Consider the following 25,982-nt stretch of genomic DNA (forward strand, 5'->3'; position numbering starts at 1 on the left):
CCAATCGGATTCAAACAATTTTTTCTTAACCAACACTGGTCTTTGTGATCCAGGTCCACTCTCATGGAATCCGGAATCATTATCCGCATGGAATCCGGATCCACTGCCTGACGCCATGAATTCCGAAGAGCCATCTGGGTCCGTCTCATTTTGAGACGAGCAAGAGGAAGAGCCAATACACACAAGGCCATGAGGCCCAGAAGCCTCTGGAACCACTAGGCCGACATGCTCTCCGACTGCGGAAACATCTGACACGTGGCCAACAGATCCGCCATTCTGTCCCCGGTCAGATACACTCTGCAGTCGATCCTGTTCCAACGAAAACCCAGGAAGATCAGGTCCTGTGAGACCGTCATGGAGGATTTCCGCCAGTTCACCGACAGCCCAAGAGGGAACAGGAGCTGAAGGAGAGACTGGAGGTTGCCCGCTGCTGCCAACGGACAAGGGCTGCGTAAGAGCCAGTTGTCCAAATAAAGATACACATGGATACCCTGGAGACGAAGATAGGCCGCAATCACCGACATCATCTTTGTGAAGACACTCAGCGCCGAGCAGAGGCCAAAAGGAAGCAACCGAAACTGGAAGTGCTCCTCTCCCAAAGAGAAGCAGAGGTATCTCCTGTGTGGATTCCAAATCAGGATATGCATGTACGCATCCTGAAGATCCACAACGCTGAGCCAATCGCCCATCTGCAAAGAGGAGCTTATCTGGCTGGGCGTGATCATCTTGAATTTCTCTTGGGGTAGGAAAAGATTGAACTGGGAAAGGTCTAGGATGGTGCGCAGGCCAGCGTGGTTGGTTTTGGGCACCGTAAACAGCCAGGAGTAGAAGCCCTCCCCTCGTTCCCCAGGGGGAACGGGTTCCACAGCTCTGAGGTCCAGAAGTTTCTGAACCTCGGCCTTGAGGGAGGGTGAGCCCGACAGCTGAAAAGGAGGGTTGAGGGGTGGGTTAGGGGGTAAAGGTAAGCGGAAGCCCGCTCGAGCGACTGACAAGACCCATCTATCTTCTGTGATGGTCTGCCACGCCTCCCAATGAGACGCAATGCGTGCTCCCACCGGGGTCTCGTGCGAGCGCGGAAAACCCTCATCTGGCAGGCTTATCGGTGGCAGTGCCACCTGAAACTGATGAGGAGGCTGAGGAGCGGGAGAAAAATCGTGTGCGCTATTGTCTACGGCGGTTATTCCCCGCAGAAGTATCCACTCTGCGAGATTTCCGGTCAAGGAAGCCCCTAAAACAAGAGGAAGGTCAACTTTGCGACAACAGTCTCTGGGATTTGAAAGGAGCTTTAACCAGAACAGACAATGATTTAGCCGTCTGAGTGCTATCCCTGGTTTTGGTGAGCTCTACATCAGTAGAAGAATGAAAAAGCTCCTTACCATCGAATGGAAGGTCCAACACCTTGTCTTGCACTTCCTTAAAAAATTTAGTGGCATGAAGCCACGCCTGCCGTGAGGTATCAACCCCAAGCATCAGGCCCCGAGCCGAGGTGTCTACGTGATGAGCCGCAGCCTCCAGGAGATCCTGGGCCAAGACCCTGGCATCGGAAAGACCTCCTTTGAAGTCTTCGAACTTCTCGACTGGGATGTGCTCGTCAAACTCCGAAAGACCTTTCCACATCCGCATGTTAGCTCCCGCCAATATCAATTCGGCGTTGGCCTGCCTGAGCTGCAAGGCCGAGTTGGCGAAGATTTTCCTCCCAAGGGAGTCGAGGAGATTGTCCTCCTTTCCCAGAACCTGAGTAGCCGTCGTGGAAGAGGATGCTGCAGGCCTGGACTGCAAAGTGACCGCAGCCACCACAGTGGAGGAGGGAGGCGGACAAGACGACAGGGCCACCTCTTCCGAAGAATGCAGCCTGTACCTCGCGTCAATCTTTTTATTGACAAAAAGTCCTGAGTGTGGCTTTTCCCAGACTCTTCGGACCTCGACCAGAGCGTCCTTCTGCAGGAACAGGCCGGTACGCTCCAAGGGAGACAGGGTGAACGTCCCAGAAAGCACGCCCTCCTGCGGAGCGGGTGCCTCGGGCACCGGAACATCTAAGAAACTCATCATGTCCAGTACCCGGTCATGAAAGGCTCTGATAGAGCGGGGAAGGTCCTCATTGTCCTGATCGCCTTGAGGGTCATCTGACAGGTCAGGATCCTGCTGAGCCGTGTCAGGCACTGCCTTGTCCACTGGGGACAATGGAGGCAACGTCGGAAGAGCAGGGAGGGGCACCACGGGCAAGGGAGGCACCGGCGGAACCACTGGAGGAACGGGTGGAGCCGGAGGCGCAGGTGGACATATCTCCTTGAAAAGCCCTTTGAAACATTCCCTCATGGGGTCGGTGCGCATAAGCGCTTGAAATTTACCGAAAAAGGCATCCTCAGGGGATTGTTTCGGGACCTGAAGAGGCCTCTCCTGAGGTGGACAAATCCATGGACGTAACGGGCAAGGGTGCCACACCGGCCCCTCCACCCTATCCACATAAATCAAAGGAGCCGCCCCCGCGGGCAACGAAACATTGTACGGAAGAGGCATCCGGGCGTTCCAATCATAAACCGGCCAGTAAGGATGCGCACAAGGGACCTTAGGTTCACCCAAGAGACAGAGCCCTACACCAGAAGCTGATGGCGTAGTTGTAGGGGTAGCACCTAAAATGGCTGCCGTGGTCGTGGCGGGAACGGGCGCCATTTTGTCCTCATCTGAGGGGAACTGCGGCACGTGAGGAAGTGAGGCAGGGGTCCCTGTCGATGGATCAGGGGGTCTTAATCTTAGCCTTAACATAAGGAACCTCGGCAGAGCCGGTACTATGAGGCCTGGAATGTTTTTGTGACATACAAACTGCCAACTGAGCCTTCGAAGGAAGGACCTCGGCACTGCCGGTAAAAGAAGAACTTTGCTTCTTTGCCCCCTCAACAGATCTGGTGTCACCAGCGGGAACAGTGAGCAACCGCTTTCACCGACAAAGCCTTGTACGGCCTCTCAGAACTGTTGGTAGCTTTAGCCTCTGTACGAGAGACCTCGGACCCAGGCCCGGTAACAGCCTTATCTGCGCGGGCCTCGAACATCCGTTCGGTAACTACAAGCCCAGCCAAGGCCTCGGGGCGCACCCCGGTTTTGTTTTTGAGGGAAGCCGACAGAGAGGCCTCAGAGCGAACTCCGGTACCCCACGACTCAGTAGAACTGGGTCTACAAACAGCCCCCACAGGAGGGGCCTTGGAGCGTACTCCGGTGTTCACTGGCCCCTTACAGAGACCTTCGGAGAAAACTGCGGTAGAATTATTAGGCCCAACGGGCACCTCAGGGCGAACCCCGGTAACAGAGCGATCAACGCCTCTCCCAGACCGAGAGGAACCTCGGAAGGTATCCCGCGGCCGGGGTGCTCTGAAAAGTAAAGAACTTAGTGGGCGTTTTTTCTTCTCGTCGATGAACGCCTGAAAATGCAAAGGAGGAGTTTGTCGGAACACCTCCTCCCACTGCTCCAATCGACGTTGAAGTGCCCGGACCGAAAGGGAGTCACAGTAAAAACAGGAGTCCCAACAGTGTTCCGGACCCAAACACTCGAAACAAAGAGGATGGGGATCCGTCCTCACGAAGCGACGGTGACACAATGAACAATCTGGAAAGTCTAATTTGAAAGACATATGCAGACTAGTAAACGAACGCTAGCGAGAGACAGAGAGGAAAAAAGGGAAGAAAATCTTCCGAGGATGCAAGTGCGTCCGGCCCCGATCGAGCGGAGAAAAGGACAGATGGGCGATGCGCGGGGCAGAGCCAAGGTGGGCCGGGTTACGGCCGCGTGCGGGGCCCCGCGCAGGAAAGAGAGGAGGGACACATTTTTGAAAAAAATGTGGATGCTTTTTACAAAGTGCTCCGGTCCCGTCCCACAGGACGGAGAGATGTCCCCACAAGTGTGGAGGAAAGGGGACGGGACGTAGGAGTAATTATGAAATGGGCAATAAAAATGAATTTTGTCTTGCGCTGCAACAAACTGCTAAAAACTATCACGCTACATTAGAAATTCCTAAAGAAATTGCCCTAAATGATCCGAATATTGAAACCATTTTAAGGACAAGGTCTATAAATTGGGATAAAGTCAATAATATAGGCAAATTGTCAACCAAGACAAGATACCTTGAGTACTCAACACAGAGCTTCTCGTTAAATTCCCCTTGTACATACCAAACAAAACTTTGTGCAACTGACCGTAAGCGCTATATTTTATGTTTACACGTAACATTCTTCAAACAGGAGAGTATGTTGGGGCATGGAATGGTATTCTCTTTGAAGGAGCGGTTGTGCCGTTTTTGTGGAAGGGCTATAGAGACAAGTCGTCATTTACTATAGTCCGGCTATTTGCTAAACTCATATTATAGTATTAAATATAGTAATTTTCTTAATCATCCTGAACAGATTAAATCTGACCAGTTTTGGAGCATGTTGTACTGTGCAAAAGCTGTAGTTATAACTAGCGCAGTTTATAACATATGAAAGAAATGTCAAAGCTTTAAGCAGGGCTAACTAAAGAACAGCATTGCAAATGTTAACCTTTTTTCTTCCTTATATTTAGACTATCAAATGTAACCTTTTAGTAACCAATCATTTTAACCTTTTAGTAACCAATCATTTTAATGGGTGGTTTTAAAGAATTGTTTATGTAATTACTGAAATTGTATTACTATAATGTATTTTATGTATTTCTTACTCTGTAATTAATTGATGTTATTTGTGGTTTGATAAAGGTTTTAAGGCTTGTTTAATAGCTAAATGCACAATAAAGAATAACAAAATAAATACATTTTTTAAAAGTTGCCACAAAAAATGAATGCCTTGCAATCAACATGGTATGTTTTCCAAAAGTACTTGCTTAGGGAAATATTGGACTACCGCATGTACTTCCTTTCACCTTTGCGCACACTTGGATCATATGGGTTGCAGAAGTGGAATCAAGTTACTTTAGTTTAATAATTTTTTATATGGGATGGGACAGACAGAATTCATGTACTTTATTAGAGACACAAGTTTTCTACCAGTGTATAGTTGTACTTTTTGAAAGGACGCTGTTTTGTACTAGCAACAAAGTTCTCAGGGGCGGGATCCTAACCAGCGTGACACCGATTGCCATTCCTCTGTTACCACCTTTCCACTATCTTTACATCAAGTTGCTATAATAGTAAATTACAACAATGGGTGACAGGCGGAGCAGGCATGGGGTGGCCAATTGGTATACCGTCAGACTGTGCACTGGCGTTACTGCTCTGCCAATGCCTATACCTCCACAATATGCCCAGTACTCCATCCCTCGGCGCTAGGCAGGTAATAGAAACTCACAACCAACATGTTAGTGCGCAAGACTCAACATTGAACTGGGGAGTTAGCTAGGTAATCCGGTTTTAAAAGAAAATATACTCGGGAAGCTTATGTGATGCATGCAAACTCAGAGGATCTACTGTTAGCAGTTCTCAGATAGGTTTGCACCAACAGAGGAGAGTGGCTCCTTGTCTGTGGTTTCCCACACAAATATCTTACACTGACCCATCTGGGGAAGCATATAAGCAGGTGTTGAATCTACAGAGATATAATTTCAGGTTGTGTTGACCTCAAAACCATATAAGACGCACCCCCTCTGGAACGCGATGGCTTTATCGGCTCTGAATTCTCCGATTTCGGAAAGCTCTCAGAACATGGCTTTTTCAACAATACCTGATTAAGAATGAATTCCGATTGACTCACAGAATGACGCACAGACCTTAACTCGCATTGCGGCGCTTCTGTTAAAGACGCCAGCCCAAACACAGGCACCCACACCCTGTGCAGTGCTCCGCTCATTGGAGATAGGTCTGTGCTTTAAACAATGAAATACAATTTAAAAATCGTGGCTGCTTGTTAATCTATCATTCCCAGGGCTGTCAAACCCACAACTCCCAGATTTGGCCGCAAGAAAACAACAAACCCTCAAGTCCACAAATGTTTCAGGAAACCAGCGAGCATGGCAGGCTGACAAAAAAGGTAATCTCTTACTTAAGTTATGATTATTTTACATGCAAAGCGAGACTTTCATCTCCATATAATTGATTTACTGAGGTCTGTTTCTCCCAGTCACACAGCTTTGAATTCTCTTTTCTGATTTCTAAAAATAAATCATGCACTGAAATATAAGTGTTTATAATTGGTTTAATTGTAACTCCAAATTGTATTTCCCTCATCACTGCATACATTAATTTCTTATGTTTCAATTTGTCAAGAAAGTCACTGCTAGTGAATACACGTTCTCAGAAATATTTTGCCCAAGATTACAAGGCACTCCAGTGCAAGTCCATCACTATTGAATACCTATTAAAGGATAACTCAAAAGTACAATACACTTAGCTGGGTGATGCAAAAAAGATGAAGTGCTTGTCTTTCAAACAAATCATAAATCACAACTGTCACCTTGGGCAAATACACTTCTATGCTATTAAACGCCATCACAAAAAGGTAAATAAAAGAGAACTGTGCTTGGTTCCCTAAAAGGAATTGTCCTCAATGTGTTGGGTTCACAGCACATTCTGTCCTATTAATGATGTGAATGGAGGTAGGCAAATTATGCACATTTTTGGAGTGCGGGCAACGGAAGTGTGAGCAACGCCTAAGTGGCCCTCGAGCGCACTGTTAAAAGTTGGCATGTCTGCATCCCCCTGGAAAAAGACTGGGGTGAAGTATTCCAACATATTTGTTATTTGTGCATGTAGAGACATTTTGCCCATTTACATGGTGCGCACCCAAGCATTAGTGCGGATAGGCAGTACAAAACAACAGAGTCTCACCACAGCAATGGGAGAATTGCAATTTATATCCGTCCCATCCATGCAAAACTATTTGTGCAGAGCAATTTATTGCAACAAAATGAAATGTTCATTAAGTCTGAAATTTCAAAATTTCAGGTACGTCAATGTTTGAGTGTTAGAACCCCCTGACTACTCCTGAGTATGAGTATTTATTTGTTAACTGACCTCAAGATGAGAACATTTTATTTTCTATGCATAACACTCTTCCTCTATTCTTGCCATGCAAGCCTTTGGCAGCAATGACCTTATTCGCAGACACGTGACAGAGGAAATGAGGGCAGCTCTTCCCCTCAGACCACATCCTGTCGATGTCACTGCTTTACATTGGGTTTCTCCGATTTGGTACTTGCTCTCAGAAGCAAGCTTTAGATTTGTATATTCTCCCCCATCTTTCAGGCATAATCTTAAATCATGAACTAGACAATTAGAAAGTGAACGACATGCGTGTGCCTCAAAGAGAAATACTGAATTACCTTTTATATCCTTAGCTGATCTTGAGCTACAGATCAGCTCCACACAATAGACCAATATGTTCCCTTGAATACAGAGAGATTGAGGAAGGAAGGAACCAAAGAAGAGGAGGATGAGAGAGAGAAAGTGAAAGAGAGAGAGAGAGCGAGAGAGTGTGTGTGTGTGTGCGTGTGTGTCAGAGAGAGAGAGAGAGAGAGAGAGAGCTAAAGAAACACTATCCAGACAATCTACACGCACTGCAAACCACAAAGAGGGAAAGCAGTCCATTTTCTGTTCACATGGTTGTGAGGTTTGTAATTATGAACTACTAGGGGGGTCCCAAGCTACTTACTGGCTGAACTATCACACACATTCTTTTGTTGAAGGGAAGGCATGCGATGATGGGCAGAGAAGTGAATGCAGGTTGGAGCCTGGATCACACAAGTCTTATTACCTCTAGGTGTTCTGCCACTTTTGTCCTGATATCTTTTTTGTGTTAGAACTTTCAGAATGTGGTAAGTTAATCTATGTACACCTCTTTCATTTACCCTGGTGAAGGGACACTTATTAAGACAGAATGTGGACCCTCAAAATCTCAGGTTTTGCTCCTATTTGGAGTATATTATTTCCACCAATATCTCCTGCAATGGTCTCCAGTGAGTCTATGTTATTCAAATACGATCCTATGGTCATAAAAGCCCAGCACCCAGAAAGTCCCATTTGGCACAGGAGGTAGCCTAAATGTATGCCATGGGATACTTGAGTGGTCTTTGCTTGTCCAGCTGCAGTTGTCAAACCCATTACTAGCTGGACTTCCCTTCTTGAGCAGAGAGACCATTTCTTGGGACTTTTATCTTGCAGCTGACAGGAACCTCACAGATGCTCCAGCAGTTCTGTGGTTTTAAACCGCATTTATCATTAGACTTCCTCTCAAGTGTGTTGTGCAAATGTATTACACATTATTTTGTTTTAGATGCAGTGCTTACTTTATTGTAAAGTTCTATCATGCCCATTTGTTATGAATTTGGTTTAGCGCTGAATAAAAACATATGAGGACTGGTAGCTCAATGCTTCTCTAGCCTAGACAACATGTTCTGGTTTTAATTATGGATACATTTAGCCACGATGTATGAGTGTTTTTTGCTAAAGGCAGAATCGCATGAGACCGTTATTGTTGGTGACAAAGTTCAGAGTGCAGTTAATAGCAAATTCGAGAACAAATAGGTATTGTAAATGAGGATATGCAACTTACACTTTAGGATATGCAGCGTATGCTTTAGGATCAACCATGCGCGACACCATCCCGACTGGGAGTACCTTACTCAAACGGTGGAGACCAAGCTGTTGTACGATTTTCTCATCACAGAATCTCTCGAAGAACTTACCACCCAGGCATCTTACGGCCTATCCTCATACCATTGGCTACACAACCATCACAGATATACAGGTATATAGGCTCAAAACCTCTAAATCAGTACTTTAAACCTAGCACACCATGGGGCAGTCAAAGTACTTCAATTACGCTGGGCATACACAACCAACATGACTATCTATGAATTGGCTGAAGGGTCTGTTAACACATAGTTACAAAATAAATTTCATTATGCAGCACCTGCCCCAGGGATTGTGCCTGTACTCTCTTCAGACAAGTTCAGAACTCCTGGAGATGTAGCAATGGCACTTCTACATCAGAAAAATAGTCCAGAGTTAAAAGATAAGCAGAGGTACTTATGGGAAAAGGAGCTGGAGCAGAAGTTAACGGATATACAAAGGGAACTTCTGAAGAAACACTCACTAGGATTGAAGAGGGCAATGAGACAAATGCAGGGTCAGTTAGATGCTCTTCGCACAAAAAAAAGGGTCTCCTCCGCCTCCGGCACTGGTACTAAACTCTTAGCAAGCCAGTTGCGAGCCAAACAGTAAGAATTTACAATCAGGAAAATAAGAAATGCACAGGGAGAGACACTAACGTGCACTAGTGACAAGGGGGAGGTTTTCAGAGACTATTACCAAGAGTTGTATGCCTCGGGTGGCCCTGTCAGTTCAGACCACGACTCTTACTTAAATGCTCCACCCATACCGCAAATAACGAAAGAAGAGAGGGCGATCTTGGAAGGGGACATTAGGGAAGATGAGGTGGGGAAAGCAATAGCAGGGCTCCAGACGAACAAAGCACCGGGCTCAGATGGTTTCTCGGCTGCATTTTTATAATAAATATGCAGACGCCCTGACCCCATTCTTAACAAAATTGTTCAATACATTTAAGGAAGAGGGGAATGTGACCTTGATTATGAACGAAGCTAAGGTTCTTGTCTTCCACAAAGTAGGAAAAGACCCGTCCCAACCAGGATCATACCGCCCAATTGCCTTAATCAAATTGGACTCAAAACTATATACAAAAGTATTAGCCGCTAGATTGTCACCGCTCCTCCCCAAATTGATAAATGTGGACCAATCAGGATTTATCCCCGGTCGGCAAACTCGCGATAATCTGAGGTGAATAATACACCTGGTAGAGAAGATTGGAGTAAAACAAACTCTGGCAATTCTACTAACATTAGACGCTAAAAAGGCATTTGACCGGGTGGAATGGTCAATGCTGTTTCGAACCTTAAAATGCATGGGGTTTGGGGAACAATATTTGAAAATGATCAGGGATAATTATAATACCCCCTCCATTAGAATTGCTATAAACGGGGAAGCCATGGGGGAAGTCAGGGGCAGAGAGGAGTTAACAAGGGGCACAAAACAAGGGTGCCCGCTGTCACCCCTCCTTTATGCTATCTTCTATGAGAATTAGGGAATCGCTTTCCATAGCAGGGATTGAAATGGCTGGAAGGCAGCATAAGGTGGTTGCGTATGCGGGTGACATGCTGGTCACCCTCACAGATACGTCTCGCAACCTCCCTGAAGTAATGCAAGAATTAGAGAATTTTGGGGCAATCTCTGGGCTGAAGATTAACAGAAACAAATCGGAAATCTTAATACTTGCAGAGGATAGGGGGGAGATTAAGCGGGTAGCAGCCGCCCTAAATTTAAAGATAGCGGATAAAGGGATAAACTATCTGGGCATAACCCTTATGAGTAGGGTGGACCTCCTATACAGGGGTAACTACCCGGATATGCTGGGGAAAATTAAGAAGGACTTGGAGAGGTGGATTCCACTCGTTATTTCCTGGTGGGGGCAGATTAGTTCGGTGAAGATGACCACTCTTCCAAAACTGGTATACTACTTTCAGGCTATCCTGATAAGGGTCCCCAAATCTTTTTTCAGAGCACTTACAAAAACAATATCCTCGTTCATATGGAAGAAGAAACCACCAAGGATAGCTAGGGCAGTACTAACAGCTCCAATTCAGGAGGGGGCGTGGCACTTCCGCATTTTTACAGGTACTACCAGGCAGCGCAACTCTGGGTCTTAAAAGAATGGATGGGGAAGGAACAGCAAAAAGTCTGGGCAGAGCAAGACAGGGCGGTGGCAAGATCCCCACTGGGGGAGACGACGTAGAAAGGGAAACGATCCAGGCACCCAAAACTTCACATTACCGAAGTCATGAGGGCCCCCCTGGAAGCATGGACGACCAAACGCGGAAGGGCACCTTAAGAGAAGGCCAGCCCAGTTTACTCCAATGTTCGGGAATCCAGAATTCCCACCGGGAATGGAAAAGGGGGTTCAGTAGTTGGGAAAAGGCGGGGTGCACGAAAATAGGAGAGATGATACAGGACCAGGAGGTAATATCTTTCGAGGTATGCAAAATGCACCTAAATCTCAAGGAATCCGACAGATATAAATACGAACAGCTGAGACACTGGCTCGCAATACCATCCACTAAACAGGCGGCCTCACAGGACCTCACACCATTCGAAAAATTCACTCTGACCAAATCAGGGACCAAGAAACTTGTGTCGGCAGTATATAAGTTTATCAACGTGCAGAAGGAGGCCGTCAGGTGGAGTTACATGTTGAAGTGGGAACTAACCCTGGGGGAACCCATTAGCAAACCACAGTGGGAAGAACTCTGGGAATATCCCGAAATTGACCCGCTCCGTCCAAATGAGGGAAATGGGGGTAAAGGTTGTGACTCAATGGCACTTCACCCCAGAGTGGTTAAACACAATGTTCCCAAACGCGTCTAAACTCTGCTGGAGAGGGTGCGCGGGGGAGGGCAATTGGAGGCATATTTGGTGGGAATGTAAGGGGATTCAGGGCTTCTGGACACAAGTGAAGACGCAGTTGCAGGGGGTGTTCCCAAACGTGGCCCAATTGAGAGAGAGGGTATGGCTGTGTGGGATTAAGGACCCAGTAGCGAAGAAGTACACAAAATCACAATGGAGGGGCTTTATGGGCCTGGTCATTGCGGAATGGGCAGCTATAGCCCAGAATTGGAAACAACGGGACCCCCCATTGGTATTTGGCTGGCTACAGAAGGTTTGGACACTAATGACAATCGAAAAGCTAACTCATACCTTGCAGGGTACAAAGGGATTCTTCGCGAAAGAATGGGGGATGTGCTGCAATATCTTCAATCAGACTATATGGAACAATGGTGCCCACATAAAATAAGAATCTTGGACATTTTTGCGGCATGAGCGGATCCCCACAGATGCAGAGAAAGTGATCTTCCAGAGGGAGGGGAGGGGGGGAGTTGGGGAGAGAGTTAATGTTTGCTTTTATGCATTTGAAATAATAAAACATATAAATAAAAAAAATAGTCCAGCGTTATATTTTGAACCTCCTGCCTACTGGAACCGAAAGAGTAGTTCAATTTCCAAGTGGTGTTTTAACTTTGGTGCAAATGTTGCCCATGGTGTATGGAGGCAGCAAGTACATGTGACCTGATGCTAATAAATCAGTTTCCTCGTTATACACCACTTAAACTTGGTGTTCATGAAAAGGCACTGCTAACCACTAATATTTTATGGTATCCGTAGAAAAAACAAATAAAAAAGGGTGAATGGGTTATTTGTTTAAATTTCGGCAGAACGAACATTTCGAAAAGCCAAAGATTTTGAACAAATATCCCATTCGTGCATTTATAGTGAACAAGGGGAGCAGGGGTTGCAGGGGTGTCCCCCACACCCTTGTTCACTAAAATGGTATCACGGGCTGCGGGGATGTCCCCAGCTCCCTAAACAATAAAGTTAAAAAAATGAAAAGGACAGGCATCGCAGAGGGATGGAAGAGTTGGAGCACACAGCGAAGTGTGGGGAGAGCGGGTTGCCAGAAATGTCCACGGGAGAAAAAAAACAAAAGTAATTTTCGTTCAAAGAACTTTGTTTGTTTCTCCCTCAGACATTTCTCATTCGATTATTTCATGGGCATCCATATTTTACACCTGAAAACCTTTTACTCCCGCACACAAGGGCCCTCATTACAACACCGGCGGTAACCAATGGCGCTATTAGCACCATGGTTGCTGCCGGTATTGCAACGAGTCTGCCAATGGGAAATGGGGAAATACTGCCCCATTCCAAGGTTGGCGGGCGGTAATTCCCCATTTACCATTGGCCCTTCCCCATTCCCATTTTTTCCGCATAGGGCTCAATGGGACTGGGGAAGACGGTAATTACGGTACCGCAAATTGTGGGTGCGTAATTACCTCGGAAGTCCCTTTGCAGGTCCCTACTTTAACAGCTGGTCCAGACCAGCCGTTAAGGTCAGGAGCCGCAAAGGGACCTCGTGATCAGGCGTTAAGGGTTTAACGGCGCCGACACCTTTTATGGCGCTGTTAAACCCTTAACGCCAGGGTCATAATGACTGACTTTTGACTGAGGACCATAAGAGAATATAAACATACACTCACCATTGAAGGGATTCATTTTTCGTGCCATTCGGAAATGGATGGCATCTCGGACTTCTTTCCTCCGCACACACTGAATTCCCAGGTTCTGAAAGCTAGAACACAGAATGCAAAAATGAGGAAAAACACAAAGACAAAAACGCATTTGACCTACCAAAGCAGGCTTCTGCAGAAGGTAATGACAGGAAAGGACAGCCTGTCACCTGTGTAGTCTACATGTTGCCTTACAAGGAACAAGTTACTTACCTGTAACTGCTGCTCTCCAGCATGGGTCTGGCATGGATTCACATGCTCGTGAATATTCCCCGTCGTCAGGCCGGGAATCCTCGGTATAGAAAAAAATCAGTATCAGTTTCGTTTCTGATCTGTCTTTCTTAGTAGTAACCAATCACTGGTCTCTGGGTCATACTGCCCCCAGCCAATGACTGCCCTCTCCCTAAGCCCCGCCTCTGGCAGCCATCCTCAGATTTGGTAGCACGTAAAGTGACAGTATGACCAAGTGAAGAGCCGCAGAGGGGTAGGCGGGAGGGTTCGCATGTGAATCTATGCCAGACCCATGCTGGAGAACAACAGTTACAGGTAAGTAACTTGTTCCTTCTCCAGCATGGGGTCTGGCATGGATTCACATGCTCATGAATAAGAGAATACATAGCAGTACACACATGCACAACCACGGGAGGTGGCAACAGGCTCAACATTAAGCAATACAACAACTCAACATTAAGCATCTCTTACCTCCTCACCAGGCTCACCTTAGGCGAACAGGTTGCGCAGCACTGCTTGGCCGACCCTTGACTCCTCCCTGGGGTCCCAATCGACGCAGTAGAATCTTATGAAGGTGTGCGTCGACCTCCACGTCGCAGCCCTGCAGGTGTCTAGCAGGGGCACACCAGACAGGAACGCCGTGGTAGCAGCGATCGCTCTGGTCGAATGGGCTCTCGGACGGCCGGGCAGCGGTCGGTTTGCCAACCGGTAACAGTGCATGATGCAGCCGGAGAGCCATCTGGAAATGGAAGTCTTCGAGAGAGCCTTCCCTTGATTCACAGTCCCAAAGTTCACAAACAGCTGTGACGTCTTCCGAAAACTCTTCGTGCGGTCCACGTAGAACTTCAGCGCTCTAGCTACATCCAGCGAGTGCAAAGTCCTCTCGGCTGGCGACGAAGGCGACGGGAAGAAAACTGGCAACACCAAGGGCTCGTTGAGGTGGAAGTCCGACGGACCTTGGGCATAAAGGAGGGGTGCGTCCTCAGCACCACCCTCGTGTCATGAAAAGTCAAGTATGGAGGCTTGCAAGATAGGGCCTGGATCTCTCCCACTTGTCGTGCGGAGGTGATGGCCACAAGGAAAGCTGTCTTCCATGACAGGAACTTCAGAGGCGCCGAATGCATAGGCTCAAATGGGGCCCCCATGAGCCTGGTCAGCACCACATTAAGCTCCCACGCCGGGGCAGGAGCCTTCACCGGCGGGAATGATTGGAATAGTCCCTTCCTGAATTCTTTCACCAGGCGATAAGACCACAAGGACGCCCGTCCCGTAGTCCTGGTATATCGGGAGATTGCAGCCAGATGTATTTTGATGGAGGCGTGAGCCAGTCCAGCTTTGGCCAGTGACAGTAGGTACGGCAGTACTTGAGGGGCCGTAATCCGCAGAGGGTTAATCTTCTGTGCGCGGCACCAGACAGAGAACCTCTTTCATTTATGTCTGTAGCACTTGAGAGTTGAGGACACCCTGGCCTTTGCAAGAACCTCTCTGCAGTCGGCCGGGATGTCGTACCCTCCAAACTCTAGTGCTGCAGGAGCCAGGCCTGCAAGTTCAGCGACTCCGGGTTGTGGTGAAGAATGGCGCCTCCTTCTCTGGAGAGAAGGTCTGCGTCCGTCGGCAGCTTGACTGGTGTGGACGTTGACAAGTCCAGAAGGTCCGGGAACCAGATCTGTCTCGGCCACGCCGGTGCGACGAGGATCATCCTGCACCGGGACCTCTTGAGCTGGTTGATGAGCCGGAGCAGCAATGGCAGCGGAGGGAATGCATAAAGAAATAGGCTGTCCCAGGGGAACGAGAAAGCATCGCCCATGCTCCTCGGCTGGGGGAACCTGCTGGCGAACCTCCGGCACTTGGAATGCGGTGCGAAGAGATCGATTTGGGGTTTCGCCCCATTGTTGGAAGACTCGATCCCCTTGATCCTGGCGTAGTTCCCACTCGTGGCACGAGCGCAGCTCCCTGCTGAGTGAGTCGGCGATCGTGTTTTTTATTCCTGCCAGATGAAGAGGCACCAGAAACATCCGCTGGGCGACGGCCCAATGCCACAGATCCTGGGCTTCCTCTGATAGGGCCGGGGACCTGGTTCCGCCCTGCTTCCGGATGTAGAACATCGTGGTGGTGTTGTCGGTGAAGTTCCTCACCACCTTGCCCTTGAGGGACGGAAGAAAGGACCCGAGGGCCCAGAACACTGCACGGAGCTCCAAAATGTTGATGTGGAGTGACTTCTCCTCCGGGAGCCAAAGGCCTCTCGCGTGAAGATCTCCGGAGTGCGCTCCCCAACCTTCCAGGGAGGCGTCCGTCGTCACCGTCACCTGGTGAGCTGAGATCTGAAAGTCCGTGCCCGCCGACAGATGGGAGTGGGTACCCCACCACCAGATTGCCTGACGGAACGTCTCGTTGAGAGGGATCCTGTCCTCGAAGCTGCCCGTCGACTGGACCCAGCGGGCGTCGAGGAACTCTTGTAAGGGGCGCATCCGAAACCTGCAAAGGCGCACCAGATAAATGCAGGAGGACATCATCCCGAGGAGGGACTTGATAGATCTTACCCTGGCCATGTCCGTGGCCAGCAGACGCTGCACCTTGCCCAGAATGGTCCTGGTCCTTTCCTCCAACGGCGAGGCCAGCCGCGCCACTGTATCGAGCTTGGCTCCCAGAAACAGGACGACTTGCGACGAAACCAGGTGGGATTTTGGAAAGTTGATGGAGAATCCTAGGTCCGTGAGCAGCTGGACGGTCTTCGCAGTGTGCTCCTCGGCGAGCTCCCTCGTCCTTGCCCGGATGAGCCAGTTGTCCAGGTAGGGGTAGACGTGGATCCCCTGTAGGCGCAGCCACGCTGCCACCGGTGCGAGGCACTTGGTGAACACCCTGGGTGCCGACTTCAATCTGAACGGGAGGGCCTTAAACTAGTAGTGCCGCCCTTGGACAACGAACCTGAGGAACTTTCGGTGTCTTTTTAGAATGGGGATGTGGAAGTACGCATCCTCCAAGTCCAACGACGACAGGAAATCTCCCTCCTCCAGCTGTCCCAGCACGTGCTGGAGGGTGACCATACGGAACTTCTGCGCCTTGATGTACTTGTTCAGTCGTCGTAGGTCCAGGATGGGGCGCCATCCTCCTGTCTTCTTTTTTACAAGGAAGTACCTTGAGTAAACTCCGGAGCCCCGAAGCCTCTTTGGGATGAGCTTGATGGCACCCTTCTTGAGCATCGCCCTTACTTCCAACAGTAGTTGAGGGACGTGATTTTCCTTCCTGGCCATGGGTGGAACGCGAGGGCACTTCTTCTGAAACTCGAGGGCGTGCCCTTGGGCCAGGGCGTCCAGCACCCAACGGTCAGTGGAGATGGACTCCCACACGTTGACGAACCTCGCCAGCCGGCCTCCCACCGGGGTGCTTCGGCGGGGGCTCGACCCCACGGTCCGTTCAATCTTGTTTGGAGGCCGCCTTGCCTCCTTGACCTCCCTGTCGACGACGACGGGCACCACCTGATTTGCCGTGTCCCCTGTAGGCTTCCTGGGACGAAGATCTTGCCGCTTGGCGGTACGTGGAGGAGCCACTGCCGGATCCCTTGGAGGCACCTTGTCTGCCTCCGGAGCTCCGAAAGGACGGCCGTCGTTGTTGGAGCACTCCCAGTGCCCGGGCAGTCTCTGTGTCTGTCTTGATGGCCTGAAGGGACTCATCAACCGCCTTCTCCAACAGGTTGTTCCCGTCGAAGGGCATGTCCAAAACCTTGGTTTGTATGTCCTGGCGGAAATCCGTGGCCTTGAGCCATCCTCGTCGTCTCAAGCAAACGCTGTTGCCCAACTGATGGAAACCAGTGTCGGCAATGTCCGTTGCCACCGTGATGGTGTGGTCCGAAGCAATCTCACCCTCCTGTAGGATTTCAAGGGCCTCAGCCCTTTTGGCGTCCGGAAGGAAGTCTAACAGAGGAGGGCGAGCCCCTCATCCCAGATGTCATCAAGAAGCGGCACGGCGAGGACCGTCTTCCTTTTAGCCTTGCGCCGTTGGTAAAGGAACCCTTCTTTCTTCTTCTCTTCTGGGCAGAGTTGGAAAAGCTTGGATGCCCTGGAAATCATGGCATGAAAGGATCCAATCTCGTCGGGCGGGGACGCCCGAGCATGGGCGACGGGGGACACGTCCCGTCGTCATCTGTACCTGTCGTAGCCGTGTCCGTGCCTGTATCATCTCCGTGGGTAGTAGACCGGGAGGAAGGCAGAGCAGGCCGCAGAGGTGGGAGAGGTGGCGTAGGGTGCGTCCTCCTCTTATGCGGTGGACTTTCCGAAGGTCCTGGCTCCAGTTCCCCCGTCGGGTCTGGCTCAGGTACCTCCGTCGGGGGAAGGGGCAATCTTGTCCTTATCTCCGAGCATAAGGACTGAATCGCTGACAAAATGGCCGCCGAAGTTTCCTGCGGCGCCGGAAACGACGGGCGCGAGGGCTCTTGAGGAGCCTTGTCGGCGACACCATCACTCTCGTCGTCGCCCTCGTCGGGATCCCTCCCGATGGGCTGGGCCTCTTCCACGACTTCGATGAGCTCTTCTTCAGAGGTCGTGTCCGTATCCACGATGGCCACCAGCCCCTCCCCCACCTTTTCCAACGAGGACTTCGTGGGGGTCTTCTCAATGGGCCTGAAAGATGACTCCCTCCGCGGTGGCAGGGAGACTCTGGGTCCTGAGGGCGCCTCCACTGGTGTAGCCTCCACAGGCTGAGCCAGGGCCGCGGCGACATCCTCAATCGAGGTCTTAGCAGGGTGAATTAAGGCCATCGTCACCTTCTGGACGCCTGGGGCCTTCACCTTGGGGGGAGGGTCCGAGCCTCGCTCCCCCTCTGCCGGAATCTTCGAGATCGACCGGGGCCTCTCCAGAAGCTTCGCCGGGTTCTCAGACTTCCTCTTACCCGAGCCAGAGCATTGGCTCGTGGTTGATGGCCCCGGGGAGGATGCGCCCTGCCTGGCAGCCAAGGAGCCTGACCGTTCGGCGCTCCCGGTGCCCGCGGACTCGCAGTGCTTAGCCTTTTGTTGGGCCCCCGTTGCCGGGGCGCCCTCACAGGACTTTGAAGACCGCTCAGACTTCTTTTTCTTCTTCTCGCCTGACGGGCTCTTCCCTTCCAGCCAGTTGGCGAGACAGAGGTGGCGATCCTTCATGGTCCGCTCCGACATGTTCCGACAAAACGCACAGTCCTTCTCCGTGTGCGTCCTGTCCTCATGGAGACAGTAGAGGCATAACGAATGCTCGTCCTCCTTGAAAACATTCTGAAGCTGGCATCCAGGGCAGGTCCTGAACAGCTTCCCGGGCGTCGAGCTTCCTTTCTCCTGGGCCATGTCCGGGGTAGGCCTCAGAACTTCTGGCATCCTCCAAAAGCGTAACTCGACGAAAACGTCACCCTTGAGGAGCATAGAAAACTCTGAAACGGATCCCCGTTGATCGGATGTAGAAACGGTGGAGCTTGAGGCTCTATTTAACCGAAAAATGAGAAAAATCTCCTGAAAAAGCGCGAAAACGCAGCAAAAGCTCGAGAGCTACAGCACGAGGACTCCCAACACTTGAACGTGCGGTACAGATCTGAGGATTGCTGCCAGAGGCGGGGCTTAGGGAGAGAGCAGTCATTGGCTGGAGGCAGTATGACCCAGAGACCAGTGATTGGTTACTACTAAGAAAGACAGATCAGAAACGAAACTGATACTGATTTTTTTCTATACCGAGGATTCCCGGCCTGACGACGGGGAATATTCATGAGCATGTGAATCCATGCCTGGAGAATGTTATTTTAAATGCAGAAACAAGAGGAGCTTAATCTCCAAAGGGGGTAAGACCGGGACAGCATTAGCCAGAGTTTCCTTGGGTAGACTGAGCTTTTCCAGGTCCACAGAGGTGTAAGGCAGTAAACATCATACTCGCAGGACACCCTGCCTATTCCAGAACTACTATTCCTGCCTATTCCAAATTACCCTGTCTATTTCAGATCATAGGTTGGTCTTCCGCTTTTCCCTCATTTTACAAACAGCAAGGTAAAACAAGTTTCAGGTTGTTGGCTCCATGAGTTTAGAACAGTTTTGTTTTGCAACAGTGCTTTTTTTCTGGGCAATGGACGTCTTTAAATTACTAAAGCAGGAACCTTGAAAATGGGTAAAAAATAAGTATGTTCCGAGGAAATGTCAGATTCCAGGAGCAGAGATGGTCTGTGTGTACGGATTCTAAGATATAAGAAGGGTGGCACCAGGGCTCCATTATTTGGAACTGTTCACCAGATCCACACGCCATCTTTCATAAACATGTACACTTACCAATATGTATTTTGGTACCTTAAATAGCACTATATCTTCTCAGCTTTTCATCAGGGTTCGAAACTGAGGGGAGCTGGGAGCTATTTAGCTCCTGCTTGCAGCCTAGAAGATCCTGCTTTGCTTGACACCAACAGCTACCAAGAGCTACTTTTGGCTCCCAAGGCCAAATCACGCTGAGCAAATACTTATGTAAATGTACCTGTGTGTGCTTGGAACAATCTATAAATACACTCTAGGACACATCTATATGACATTTGAAGCATAAGGGGTCAGCACTAATGGACAAAATAAATGTATATCTTATGTGGAAGTTAGCTTCATGGAATGCTATGTACTTGCTCCCCAATGGTAGCTCCTGGTTCCTGGTAATGCTGGATACCCAGGAGCTGCTTTTAGCTTCTGCTTATCCAATCTTAATTTCGACCCCCTTTGTCATAATACTGGTTAACAAAATGGTTTTCAACCTGAAGCGTTATCTGGAACTTATTTTTGTACATCATTGGCATTATGCTGTTAATACATTTCTGCAGCTATACTGTGCCTTCCAGTAGTGTTTATACAATAGAAAACGGAGCAATAAATAAAATTATGATTACTTGCCAACTACCACATCAATTCCCAACCAGCAGGCCAGCCAAACGTCAACAAGAGCTGCAGTAATTTTGCTCATCTCCTCTAACCCCACCCAGTCTATGCCTTCCGATGTTGGACCAACTGTCACAGTGATCCTAATCCATTAGCTGGAGTCCTCAGCACATGATTCCTGCTTCATACCAGCACTGCTGGACCCTCACATCACCCATCCCCCAACATTTCCAATTGCGCCTTGTGTGCTTTCCCTTCCCCAGCAGTGTTGCGTCTGCCTGGTCACCCATTCAACGGAGTTCCACAGGTTGCATTTATGAACTGTCTGTACTGCCTGACTTGGGCAAGACCTATCTACTATCCTTTTTGGATTAGCGGCACCACAGAAGTGAGACACACCTTTCCCTGGTCTAAGTTAATTTAAGTCATTGGCTTTTGAATACCGTATCTTTAGGGTCTATGGGCTTCATTACGAGGTTGGCAGTAACCCCGTAACACCGAATCCGGCACCTGACTTCCCAGTGCCACTGGGACATTACAAGGCCCAGTGGCGCGGGAAGTCAAGTGCTGGATTTTGTAACTCCCCATTCCCATAGAGTTCTATAGGACTCTATGGGAGTCGGGAGACGGAAGCACCTGCAACTTTGGTAACAGTGCCAGTGCTTCCGTGACAAGTCTGCCTACTGAGGCTAATGCGCCCGGCAGGTCAGACATCGTAGTGTGGCGGTCCGAAAGCAAGGGTGCTGCCGGACCGCCACACTAGTAATGAGCCCCCAAGAGGTCTATCACTGCTCTGCTCTCTGCATCACTTCAGGCTATTATTCTTTGTCCCCTTTTGGTAAAGCCCTGCTTTTGAGCCCGATTTTAACCACAGATGCTACCTGCCCCAGCCCTCCTGAACATACTTCTTGCCAAAGCCTGCAGGGCCATGTGCCTCATCAGCCACGTTCACAAAGGACTTGGGCTGCATTGAGTGTACCTTTTCTTGGACTCCTACCCCTACTATGAATTTGTGTAGCCTGCCCACACACTCCCCTCCAACTGGATAAATGTGCAGGAACTGCCAGGTTCTGGCAACAACTATAGCACAGGCGTTGTGTGGGGGGCATTGCTGGTCTTGCCCAGGGTCCTTCAAGTGTATTGACGATCAGATACCTCACCTTTCGCTTTACTCTTCAATAATTTGTGTGCCTCTAAATCAATAATTTCAGGCCAAGTTGAGTGAGGTTAGGCCTCAGCCATCTATCTCGAGGATTTTGTGGACCTGCTGATGTAAGAGCTAGAGTGCTATCTGCAAACCCTCTGAGCGTAGTTGCTCCCCACCTTATTCCCCACTGCTTGCTGGCACTTTATAAGAAGAAGATGGAAACTTTGGCATGATCCCTTGTTTCCAACTCAACAGTTCCACAGCCAAATCTTCCCCGAAGGATGCCATTTCACTATTTTAGCAATATGTAGTAGTTTGTGGTCCATGGCTTCAGTGGCGGCTTGTGAATGTTTTCGTTGGATGAGCGTAAATATTTACGCCGAACATATGGGAGCAACCAAGCGTAGTGAGGCAGCCCAAAGAAACAGTCTCAAAGGGCCCCCCACCTCCCAAAAATATTCTTTAAAATAGTGGGTTAAAGTCCTGTACTTTCAGCGCACTTTCTGTGAAGAATTGGGTAAAAAGCCACAGTTTGTAATGGGTTTTTGTAGGGTAACACATGAAAAGGTCTTATAGATGCAAGTCAACAAATCTACACAGGAACATTTCTCAACCAATTTTCATGATGCCTTTGCCTACAATTTATACCAGTATAAAAACATTTCCATGCTGGCTGTACTCATACGTAGTAGTAGTAGTCGTATTAGTTTGTCATTTATAAAGTGCCTTTACACCATTATTATGGCCTAAATGCACTTGCTGTGGGAATTCCCTCGGGGGACCGAAGTCCAAGATATGGGTAAATTGTCAGGAGGAATAGCATCCATGTGTGCATTTGGACAAGATTGGTAGTTGGGTCGGCTGGCCGAGCTCCAATAAGCTACCCATGATGGTCAGGTATGTGGATGGGTGTTAAGAGGTGGTCAAGAGAGTGCGCAACTGCAAGAGACTTGTTATGTGTCCAGCTAGACCACATTTTTTTGTTATAGGTTGTAGCTGCATTCTGATGCAAGAGACTCATTAAGTGTCCAGCTAGATCAAATTTTGTGTCGTAGATCACAGCTGCATTCTAATGGTAGTGATGTTGTGCTTTGTGTTTAGTCTGGTGTATGGAGGCAAATGCGTGTGGGAGTGCGGCCGTGCCTGCGGCTGCTGTTCCATAAGCATGGAGTGCGACAAGTTTAGCATTGGCTATAGTCTAACGAATGCCTTAGTGCACTAGCTACATTCAGCATTCACTGAGAATCCCTGCACTGGCTGCATTCTATGTTCATCTAGATTCAAAGAATCAGCTACTTTCTACCTATACCTAAATTTAATGCACTGGCTATATTCTACTCGGTTCTACTGAGTGCCACATGGGCTAAACTACACAATTCTTCCAAGTGCAATTTATTGGATAACCTACACAATTCTTCTAAGTGCAATATATTGGATAACCTACACATTTCTTCTAAGTGCAATATAAGGTATAAATTACTCACCGTAGTGACCAACGTACTCCTAGTTCATAGTCCCCTTTCCTCCATACTGTATGAGGGCGTCCCTCGCTAGGGACAGGAACTGAACCTTATTCACCAGAGAAAACTGTCTTTCCCCTTTAAATTTAGTTGCGCTGGGGCCCGGCCCGGGACCATGTACTGCCTTAACTCCGCCCACCGGCGCCACATCTCAATCCCCTTTGACGCGTCGGCTATCTGCCCAATGACATCTTCTTTTAAGGAGGAGGATGGTGGAACGTATGGAGGAAAGGGGAAAGGGGACTATGGACTAGGAGTATGTTAGTCACTATAGTGAGTAACTTATAATTACTTCTATGTCCCGTCCCCTTTCCCCCATACTGTATGGGCGATTACCACTGATTGAAGCCCTGGGGAGGAGAGACGTTACAACTCCTAAGAGAACAAGTTTTTAAGTACCACTTGGAGAAATGCTTTGTCTGATCTGGCACTGGCGTCCAAGCAATAGTGCTTGCAGAAGGCCAATGGGGAGAGCCACAAGGCCGCCTTGCTCACAGTTTTCCATGGCACGTGTCTTTGGAATGCACTGCTGTTGCCTTGGCTCTGACCACATGAGCGTGCATGTTTGCTAGCAACTTAATGCGCTGCCCATTGTAAGCTTCCTTGATGGCCAAAACCATCTTCCTAGCTATTGAGGCTTTGGAGGCCTGACTCCCTGGTTTTGACACTCTGAAAGGGATAAACAAGGCATCCGATTTGCAGAAGCCCTTAGTCCTGTCCAGGTAGAAACTGAGCGCTCTCCTGACATCGAGACAATGAAGCACCTTTTCTGCTTCATCCTTCGGATTTGGGAAGAAGGTTGGAAGGACTATTTCTTTGTGAGGTCAAAGAAGACACTACATTTGGGAGAAATTAGGAGTGTGTCTGTAACACCACTTCGTCCTGACAGAAAGTGGTATATGGCTCTGATGCCACCAGGGCCTGAATTTCATTGATCCTACGTGCCGAGTTAAGGCCCATCAAGAGCGCGGTCTTAATAGTGACCAATCCGATGTCTACCGATGCCATGGGCTCAAATGGTTTATGGGCCAAGGCACCCAGAACCACTTTTGAGATCCCAGACCGGGTGTGGACGCTTGGCAGGAGGGTACAACCTGGTTAGTCCTGCTAGATGCCTTTTGACCACCTGGAGAAAATTGTATTGCCAGAGTTTTTGTATGCACCTATGGCTGCCAGGTAGGTGCAAGCAAGTGTCCACCTGCACCCCCGAGTGTGCCAGTGTGCGGTGAAGGACAGCACACGGTCTAGGGTGCACCCTAACGGGCCATTTTCCTTGGCCCAGTGGCAATACCTGGTCCATTTTCTTCTGTAATGGCTCCTAGTGGAAGCACTTCTTGCCCCTTGGATAATGTCCAAGTTGTCCTAGGACTACTGGAGGTGCTGCAAGGTTACGTGCACAGGAACCATGCTGCTAGGGCTAACCTCTCCAGGGAGGGGTGGACTACCGCCCCCTTTGCTATGATAATAGTGGATCCGGTCCCACTGGAAGGGGAACTGGTGGTGATTTGACAGTCGTAACAGCTCTGAGAACCATGGTCTGGTCGACCACAGTGGCGCTATCAAAAGAAGATGTAGTCAATGCACCTCCCCGACCTTGCAGATGACCCTTTATATTAACAGACATGGTGGGAATGTGTATGCCCACATGCCGTCCCACTGAAGCTGCAGTGAATCCCCCAGTGAACAATGACACCTCCTGTTGAGCACGGTGGCCAATAGGTATATCTGTGGATGACCCCACTTGTTGAAGATCTCCCTCAGTATCCTATTGTTCAATTGCCACTCACAGTTGTCGATCGCTGGTCTGCTGAGCCTGTCCGCCTCTAGTTTGGAATCCCCCGGCAGGTGGATGGCCGAGAGCGATATATTGTCCGCTAAAGCCCACTCCCTTATGTCGATGGTTAGCCTGCACAAGGGAGATATCTGTTGCCCCCCTGTTTGTTGAGGTAGTACATGCAGGTGGAGCTGTTCGTCTGAATGCAGACCGGGCTGTTGCTGATAACCGGAAGGAAAGCTTTCAGAGCAAGCCATATAGCCACCATTTGGAGCCAATTTAAGTGCCTGTCCTGGTCCTCTCTTAACCATATACCGTGCACACTGTGGTTGTTCAATGTGGCTACCTAACCCTCGAGGGAGGAGTCTGTTGTAATGGTGTATGCGGGCTGGAGCTGCCTGAATGGTCTCCGAGGAGGAAACCATTGAGTTAACTCGTGGCCCCTCCCTTTTTGACCTCCCAGACCCATGTCAGCCAACAATTTCATCCGGGTCTGCTGAGGACTTACTTAAATTAAAGAAGAAGACATTTCGTACAGAACTCCATGGCCATTTCCTTCGGGAATATTTAAAAGCTAGTATCATACCGTGTGGACTAATAGTTCGCAACGAACCACGGCTATTCTTGGAGGACTAAGAGTATACAACGAATTTCAGTTTCATTGCTACCAAGTGCAGCAGAGATCTAATGCTCCCAACCATTACTACTGCCCAACGAATTAGCACGGAACTACAGAAAACATTAGAGGCAGGAGAATCCAAACTCAAAACAAATACCTTACTTACTAATATACAAGAACGGCTTACCGACATAAACAATTTGAACTGTTTAAGGCTAATACACTTACCAAGAAGACGAACAAACTTAACAAAGACATTAAAGATTTCAAAACTGAAGTCATTTACCCATATACTGCTGAAGGTTACATCGATTCCCTCAAAAAACAAGGAGGGACATCCCAACACCCCTCAGGAGGCAGACGTAGAAGGGTAACATTCTCAGGATCAAGCAGCTCAGGTTCATCTGGGGGTAGTTCAAATTACAATTTTCAACCATACCATCCATATCAATTTGGACAATCACAATTACAGGGCCCTCCACCATCCCCTTTTTTAGGCAGAGGAGGACAAGGAGGGGGATGGGGGCCCCCATTTTGGAACATACCATACCAGGGACAACAGAGACGCCCCAGACAACAGAGACCTTAGAATCTAGATCTGACACTAACCAACTGCCGATTTTTTACTTGGCGAACTTGAATCTTTCGCCATGACAAATCCCTCTCCTAACCAAAGGACTTTCCTTTGAGCCTACCTGTAACACCGATTGGTATGAGGTAGAATCAGAGATGCGCCGATTTTTCC

At 49.0% G+C, this 25,982-nt stretch overlaps 1 protein-coding gene across 1 annotated transcript in view; it reads right to left on the minus strand.

The window, feature by feature from the left end:
- REL (REL proto-oncogene, NF-kB subunit) overlaps positions 1-25,982 on the minus strand; it is a 951,280-nt gene that overhangs the window by 368,095 nt on the left and 557,203 nt on the right. The window contains exon 5 of the mRNA XM_069608033.1: positions 13,061-13,152. Within this exon, the coding sequence (XP_069464134.1) occupies positions 13,061-13,152 (92 nt within the window). The remainder of the gene's footprint in view (positions 1-13,060; positions 13,153-25,982) is intronic.

This window comes from Ambystoma mexicanum, chromosome 4q, assembly GCF_040938575.1.
Source record: "Ambystoma mexicanum isolate Mex_15411 chromosome 4q, UKY_AmexF1_1, whole genome shotgun sequence".
Lineage (NCBI taxonomy): Eukaryota > Metazoa > Chordata > Amphibia > Caudata > Ambystomatidae > Ambystoma > Ambystoma mexicanum.